Source organism: Boleophthalmus pectinirostris, unplaced genomic scaffold, assembly GCF_026225935.1.
Source record: "Boleophthalmus pectinirostris isolate CB_2022bp ecotype Guang Dong unplaced genomic scaffold, ASM2622593v1 HiC_scaffold_4, whole genome shotgun sequence".
NCBI classification, from domain to species: Eukaryota; Metazoa; Chordata; class Actinopteri; order Gobiiformes; family Gobiidae; genus Boleophthalmus; species Boleophthalmus pectinirostris.
This window is the reverse complement of record NW_026571353.1, coordinates 10,362,389-10,370,850: the sequence shown is the minus strand read 5'-3', so window position 1 is coordinate 10,370,850 and position 8,462 is coordinate 10,362,389. Positions and strand designations below refer to the sequence as shown.

Sequence of the window (8,462 nt, the reverse complement as noted above, 5' to 3'; positions counted from 1 at the left end):
GGGCAAGCGGAGGGGCGCGCAAAGCAGCAGCAGGGGCAAGCGGAGGGCGCAAAGCAGCAGCAGGGGCAAGCGGAGGGCGCAAAGCAGCAGCAGGGGCGGGTGCGGGGCGCAAAGCAGCAGCAGGAACAGGGCGGCGGGCAGCAGTGCAAGCAGCAGCGGCGGGCAGACGGTGGCAAGCAGCAGCGGCAGGCATAGGGCAAGGAGTAGGAGAAGGCATTGTGGAAGCAGGAGTTAGTAATGTGTGTGTGTGTATGTTTGCGTGTGAGGACTTAGAGCGAGAGGCGGGGTCCTGTGCAGGACGTCTGGACGTCACCGGGCCAAGAACCACACGGATCTGTGAAGAGGAACAGAATGTGTCATAAACCAGTGCAACCAGAGCTCACATCTTAAGAGTCCAGCAAAACCAGAGCTGAGAAGAATAAAGAGTTCAATAAACACTCGGCATGGGGCCATATTCAGATTTGGTGTTGCAATTATTATGGCGAAAATAACTGTGATTAACGATTACGTCACAATAATTATTCAAGTTGCTGACAGTTAAAACAGCTTATATTTACATATTTAAACAACTGTACTTTGTTATAAATAAACTGTATAAATAACTGTATTCTTATAATGTATTAAAAGTAGTAGACTATATTATGATTAAAGTTAGGTAAATATGACTTTAAACTCCTCTTTGTTTGTTGTATAGACAACTTGTAAGACCCCCAACTAATTGGAAATCACTTAACCCAATCTAAGAACATACCTATTCCTTTTGGCACTAATCAAGAAACATCTTTAATTTAGCTCAACATATGCCTTCATTTGACATGTGGAACTTGTTACGTAAGTTATACCATTTATATTGTCACCCTGTGAAATGTAACAATGCTAAAAAGCACACGGAAATTCTCTTGAAAATTCAAGACTTGTCCGTATACTTAGTAGGATTTGGGATCTAAATTCTGGGTATGGGCAGATTTTAATGGAGCAGTACAGTGGACTGATTGCGAGGTGATGTGTCATCTTATTTTGTCAGAGTCCAAGAAAATCAGGTGCATCTTTTAAACAGAATTTTAGCCTGAACCATTTGGGAAAAGGCCTGCATGCTTAACTACAATGTTCCAATAAAAGCAGCAGGAGTCCTCCTCTAGTACCTCAATGCAGGTTTTAGTTGCTAAGGTTACTTTTCCACATGTATCGTCTCACTATAGTCACCCTATTATTAGACTCTAGTTGGAGTCAATGGTCAGTTAAGTGACCGCTGGAACCTAACTCATTCTAGGTGGAGTCATGGGGAAAAACATGACACCTGCAGCAGCTATTTAGGAGATTAGAAGCACAAAAGCCCACATTTCTTGGAATGTACCATAAACATGACCTAGACATTGATAAAGGGGCATCTGCTTAACTGATGATTGCTTTTTGAGTAACGTGATGAAAACCCATAAGGACTATGAAACAGAAAAGTGACAAACCTCAAGTTGTCCTCAGAAACGTCTCGTAGTTCGGTGTAGAAGGTTGTTAGACAAAGTCTAGGTGTAATTCTCTTGAAGTTGTGCCTCTTCTATTCAGAAATTGTCGATATAAGCTCTCAGATACAAGTTTCCGATGGCTACCAAAGTTTGCAAAGTTTGCAGTGAGCGCGCATCACTCAAAAGATGCACTTGACAACAGCAGCGCTGTAGTGCTGTGCGTGCGTGCGTGCGCGCCGCCGACCAGAACTTACGTCTGTGCAGTACTGCTTCATCTCGTCAATTACGAACTCAAAAGGTCTACTTATCAAATGTCCAGTGTTTCCAGGTTCCGAATGGGTCTGATGTAGTAAATCCACATGAAACATTTGAACTATGCACAAAGTACTAAATACACCACTAGACACTACTACTAGATAGATAAATACTAAATACGCTAGCTAGATGCTACTTTAGCAAAGCTAAGCTAATGGCGCTCTGCTCCCATTCCTCCTGTACCACTGTCACTGCGCTTGTCTCTGTGCAGAGCCGCTCTTCTGTCTGGATCATGTCAGGAGATCGCACCAATACTTCTGCCCCACTGAAAGTTTAAAACAGTAATTGAGCAGCAGAAAGAAAGTTTGGAGTGAGCGAGAAACTTGTGAGGGACTGGCAAAAGGCGGGGATGGAGAACACAGCTTCTCGGCATCCCGGAGGATGCACCGTGCAACTTTCCTGGAAGTCATTGGATAGATCGATAAAGCCTGAACTTCACTGACAACCGAAACCATCCTGTCGGGATTCAGAAAGGCTGGAATAATTCTAACTGGAACTGGTGCTGAGTCTGACGGCAGCTACACAGAAGAGGAAGCGGCGCCCCGTTTACCCATGGATCTATTAAAAATATTATTGATAGAAGAGGAGACACGTCCACGCAGCATGATTTAGTCCTGTTTTAGTGCTGGTTTAGTCCTGGTTTAGACCTGGTTTAGTCCTGTTAAATCCTGTTTTAGTCCTGGTTTAGCCCTAATTTAGCCCTGGCTTAGTGCTGGTTTAGACCTGGTTTAGCCCTGCTAAATCCTGGTTTATTCCTGGTTAAGCCCTAGTTTTGCCCTGGTTTAGTTCTGGTTTAGTCCAGATTTAGTCCTGGTTTAGATCTAGTTTAGATCTGGTTTTAGTCCTGGTTTAGTCATGGTTAAGATCTAGTTTGGACCTGGTTTATTTTCCGGCAATGAGTGGAATTACAGAAAAAAAAAAAAAAAAAAAAAAAAAAAAAGGGGGTATAGCTCAAAATGTGAAAACAGGAAAATACTGGCGTGTAATCCATTTATTTCAACAAAGTAACTGTAATCCAATTACCTCTCATTGAAACAGTAATTGTAACCAAATACAGTTACTCATAATTTGTACTCTGATTATGTAACTCCAGTACATGTAATCCGTTACTCCCCAACACTGACAATACACAAAAGCACGCCCAGGTCTCATATAAATACAGGAAGATGAACCAGAGCTACAAAAATGCAAATTATAATGTATGTGAAGAAGAGGACGCAGTTCGAATGAGCAAAATCGTTTTCTAGCCTGGCCAGCCAGACCCGTGCCTACAGCTCGTGTCTCCTGCAAAATCGTAAAGCTTTGTAAACTGTTTTCTCACGCTGTCTCGTCGTTTGCTACCTTGTGGTTTTCAAAATAAAAGCATAAAAGCAGATATGATTGAAAACATGCAAAAATCCTGGCAACAAGTGCAGTTTTTCCATTATGACTTGAAGTTGGGCTATGTGACTTTTCCCATGGAGGGTACGCCAAGTGCTTATCGCCATGGAGATGTAGTTGCTTATTGTTATTACCCAGAAAGTTTCACATTATATATTTGGCATTAAACATTTATATTGCATGTTTTTCAAGATACTTCTGACCAGCAATCTAATGAATATGAGATAGATATGTTTTTATGTGATACTATGGCACTTGTCTCCATAGAAACCAGAAAATGGCAGACCCCCCCATGAGAAAAGTTATAGAGCACCTTTAAATAACAAAGGTACTGATGTTGAATTAACAATCTATACATTTAAGCACAGTGGAAAGTGCACTGCCTGTCAAATAAATATGGTGCAATAACTTTAAATGTCAATATGTAAAAACACAGTAAATTGCTTCTACTTCTACTAAATTGTGAATTGTTCCAGTATCTTAAAGGTGCATTGTGTAACTTTTCAGCTGAGGGTTTGTGACCTGCTTGTTTCTACGGATATGTCATTGCTCTGCTTCGAATAATCCTCAAAATGACATAACACTTCTACTTTACATGTATTAAATTACAGTGGGTTTGTCTCAAATAATACAAAATACAGGTATTCTGACTGTGAGCGGGGTCGCCTCTCCACAGATCTGACCTGTAGCTTGGTCTGATTTGGTCTCCATGATGTTAGAAAGGTTTGATGTGTGCTGGGAAACATTTCAGATAAAGCAACAACATCTCCACGGAGAAAAGCGTTTGACGGACTTTCCACCAGAAAAGTTACATAGTGCACCTTTAAAGGACAGCACACTAAATGAGAGCATCTGGGCACACCTCATCCAAACAGTTTTTTATTTTATTTACCACAGTACTTAGCTAGAACAGAGATGAGTCCCTGCAGTGCTTCTCAAGGACAAATAAAAGCAATGATATTTCTGATGTAACCAGCTTCTCCAATGAGTCAACAAAAGTTAAAAAACACTAATTTCTGGGAAATCAAATATACAGGCTTCGAATTTTACAATACCACACAATACAGGACTGCACATGACAAAGCAAAGGGATATATATTTTTACACCTGATTTGAGATTTACAGGGAATTGAATGCAAAATTATTCTAATAAAGTTATAACTGATAGGATTTCTGTAAAGGTTACATTCCAAATTAAGTAACAGTAACATTTCACTTTTTTAAACATGTCTTGATATTGGCTCTTCATAAACAAACAAACAAACAGTATTCAGTATTACAGATAATTACTTTGTGGTACTGTTTTGACAAAATGCATGATACCCCTCTGCTTTAAAGATGCACTATGTAGCTTTTCTGGAACAGGCTCTGCCACCTGCTTATCTCCATGGAGATGTTTTCACTTTGCCTTGAAGTTCCACGGAATGGCATTATGTATCTTCATGGAAACAAGCAAGCAATGCCAAGTTACAGGTCCGATCTATGGAGAGGCGATCCTGCTCACTGTGAGAACGCATGTTTTTAAGGTATTTCTTTACAATGAACTCAATAAATACAAGACTAGTGTTTAAAGATCCTATACATGGAGTTGTGTTTAGTTTCATTTACACATTTGAGTTAACCTGGTTTACTACTATGTTTTTTAGTAGTTGTATTGTGTTTGTATTGTGCATTGTGTTGTTCTGCGATCAGCAGTGGAGTTAGCAATTTGGAGACCCTAGGTGAATTATAGTTTGGGGCCCTCACGATAATGCACCGTTTTTTTTGTTGTTGTTTTTTTATATATATTTATTGTTTGCTTTCACCCATTGTTCATGAAACATGCACATCTCTGTTTATTTGAATTACGGTGGACTGGAAACTTGCTTTATTAGTTCGATCGCCGACTAGATAACCATAACTGAAAGCAGTTAAATTTTTTTGATAGTACAATTACATTTTTGTTTACATCCATTACATATGATTATGATTATTTTTCTTATGGTTATTGTTTAAATGTAAACTACTCTCATTTAATGTTGAGAGAAAATCAAACTGCTCTGAGGCCTCGACCGTTAGCGGCAAAGAGGGCAGTTTTTGGGGGCTCCTCCAGGTTTGGCAGCCGCATACTTTTGCCTAATGGTAGCGCCGCTTCTGACTGCGATTGTCCTTGTCTATCCTGTGTTTGCGTACAACACTTTGGCCAGCTGTAAAGTTTTTAAAGTGTCTATATCTCCAAACCTCAAAACGCTGTGTTCCACCTTGTGATGTCACATAGTGGTCGTTTTCAACAGCTGTCTTTCACATTTATTTCAGTAGAGATTGGCAATTCCAGAACTGAAGTAATCCAAATGATTCTAGTGAAGGTGTGTGGAGTTTAAAAACACAGTGGAGCACTTCATGTATTACCACATGACATCACAAGGTGGAACAGAGTGTTTTGGGTTTTTTTTAAAGAGGAGAACACAGTATAAATATACAGGGTTTCTGTGTTTAATGTGTGAAACATGTGAGGAAACAACATTAAAACAGAGATCAGAAAAGAACGTAATAAACTGTAGATATTGGGGAAGTCAACAATTGAAATACTGTGATACTGTATCGCCAAAAGTCTCAAAATAATATCGAGAGCTGTCACAATATATCCAATTACAAGTTTCTTTGCTTAAATGTATAGTTTTATAGTAGCAGCGGCTAATAAACATAGAGAACTACATATCCCATGATTTATTTCAGTGCAAACAACATGAAGAGATATGTTTTACTTGAATTCTTGGGATTATGACGGTAATAATTCAGACTAAAATCTCGTCAAGGTATTTTAAAAGCAAAAAAAGTGTCCCATCTACAATTATATCAGCCTCTCAGTAAATATCGTACTGTGAGAAGCGTATCGTGATAATATCGTGGATTTTGTTACATTCCTAGTAGATATAGACCCTTTTCATACTGTAGAACATTCTAGGTAAAGCATTAACATCTCCATGGAAACAAGAAGGCCCCTCTGCTAGAAAAGTTACACACTGCACCTTTAAACAAACTACAAAATCAAAACAATTACATTCACACAATCCGGTCTGACACAGGAGACACATTAGACGCTTATATAACATTGTGCAGCCTATTCTACTGTATATACACAACTGAACAATGACGCAGGATTGCTTCGTCCACTACTACTTCCTCGTCTTTCCGTGGCACAAATATTTACAATAATAGACGTCTTCTTCTTCTTCTTCTTCTTGTTTGTGGCTCAACAACCTATAACGATAAAAAAAAAAAAGAAATTATAAAAAGGCATTAGCTCTGATTTGACGTTTCATGTTTGCTCGGGCTGTGTGTAGCGTACAAAAGCTCGGACGCCGCGGTGAAAGGCCCGGTGAGAGAGAGAGCAGGTGTTGAAGTACATAATGGCCCCGCGTTTTCAATGGACTCCCCGATCTGTTTTCCGATTAAGGGAATGAACCTCCCCTTTGTCCCCGGCGACCGACAATACCAATCCCGGCGACCACTTGAACGCGCCGTCACCCCTCGGCACATACGGACGCGCACTTAAGGTAGTATCCGCCGCGGTAACTTCTCACTCGCGGGCGCTCGTTAGCCGGGACCAATTTGGACGCAATTACCCGACGGTGACTTAACCTCCGCGCGTCGAAGCGGGGAGACCATCTGTTGTGTTCGCCGGCGCATTCAGGCTCACAAAAGGTGGGCTGATGCAGGTAACGTGGCTGACAATGGACGTCTATTGCAATCCTCTAATTCAAACCTTGTTCCATTTGTGTTTTCTTGCAGCGAATACCAAAGTAGCCTAAACATCAATACTGGCTCTTCTTATTTATATAAAACTTGTCAATGTAATATTTTGCGAAAAACAGCCACATCAAAATATTATTAAAAAGCGGAGAAATACAGTATGTGTGATGGCTTCGTTTTGGGCTCAAGGTCGTTAGCAAAATAAATTGTTAATACAGTCTTTAAATGGTGTTTGTATAAAGAGAAGAACATATGGGAAGCAGTGTTTGCCTGAGAAGGGTCCAGAACATTTTGAGAAATAAATTGATCTTGAATTAGGTTTCAGATGATAAGGGCTTGTGAGGAGGTTTTAGTGAATAATAAGCTAAGAATACAGTAATAGTACAGTAATTATAATTTTCAATAAGCCAAATATGTGTAAATGAAACTCCTAAAGGTGCACTGTGTACATTTGAGATGTTGTTGCTTTGTCTTGAATGTTTCACAGCCTTTCTATCTATATGGAGACCAAAGTTACCGGACCAAGTTACAGGTCAGATCTGTGGAGAGGCGACCCTGTTCACAGTCAGAATGCCTGTTCTTTTTGAGCAATAGAAACACCTGTAATTGAGTCGGTGTTAGAGAGCTGTTTAATGTCATACTGTGGGACATTCCAGACAGAGCTGTGACATCCATTGAAACAATAAAGTGATGGACTTCCAACCAGAAAATTACATGGGTAATTAGACGCTTACAAGAGTCATTTTGAGTAAAATAGGAGCTTTAAAATGGTTAAATGATAAACATTTGGATGGAACGCATTACATTACTACTGCTGTTGTGTATTTGAACATCTTGATCCCTGTGCCCTGATTTTTCATCTGTGGTTGTAACCCAGATCCAAAGTACTTGGTTGTTTTACCAAATGAAGGTCAGTGGATCATGAGAGGAGCATGACTCAGCCTGGCTCTGCTCTCTGTCTGTCTGAAGGTGCTTTCATACAATGGGACGAACCAAAGCAAAGTCTGCATCTTGGATACACATGCCTACAGTATATGTACCTCTGGGTTGGAGTGCGACTGTGGGATCATCAAAATTCCCCATTTTGAGCTCAAAAATAAAAACGTATGTTTTTTGTCACATAAAGTGAAATTGCAAGACAGATTTTAAACTCTGTATGGCTGATTACATTTTTTTGCTGATATTATCACATTGTATGTCAGTGCTGCTCTGTTTAATGCAGCTATAAATACACTTTTCTGTTCCTCTTATGGAGAAAATAAATAAATAACTTGCAAATTTTTCAAATGTATGATGTGTTTTTGGACATTAGTTACCGTACTACATTGGTTAGCCTTTGTCGTGAATTCAAACAAATGTTCATAAAGTGTTTGTCTGAAAGAATGAAAGTGGGCAGGACATTTGATTGAGTAACATGTGGCTCTAACCAATCACAATAGAGTGTACATTGTACATATTATCAAAGTTATATCATGTCATTAGAATGACAGCTAAACATGATGAAATACTGTTGTACCTGATGGTTTGAATCCTGTGAGCTGAACCACCTGTAAACACACAGATATTAGTCATGTG

At 39.7% G+C, this 8,462-nt stretch overlaps 1 protein-coding gene across 1 annotated transcript in view; it reads right to left on the bottom strand.

The window, feature by feature from the left end:
* Positions 1–4,376: 4,376 nt before the first annotated feature.
* The window catches only part of adgrd2 (adhesion G protein-coupled receptor D2), a 160,715-nt gene continuing 156,629 nt past the window's right edge, over positions 4,377–8,462 (bottom strand). Inside the window, exons 26-27 of the mRNA XM_055161493.1 lie at positions 8,404–8,434; positions 4,377–6,395 (exon numbers count right to left, since the gene is read on the bottom strand). Of these exons, the coding sequence (XP_055017468.1) occupies positions 6,388–6,395; positions 8,404–8,434 (39 nt within the window). The 3' untranslated portion in view covers positions 4,377–6,387. The remainder of the gene's footprint in view (positions 6,396–8,403; positions 8,435–8,462) is intronic.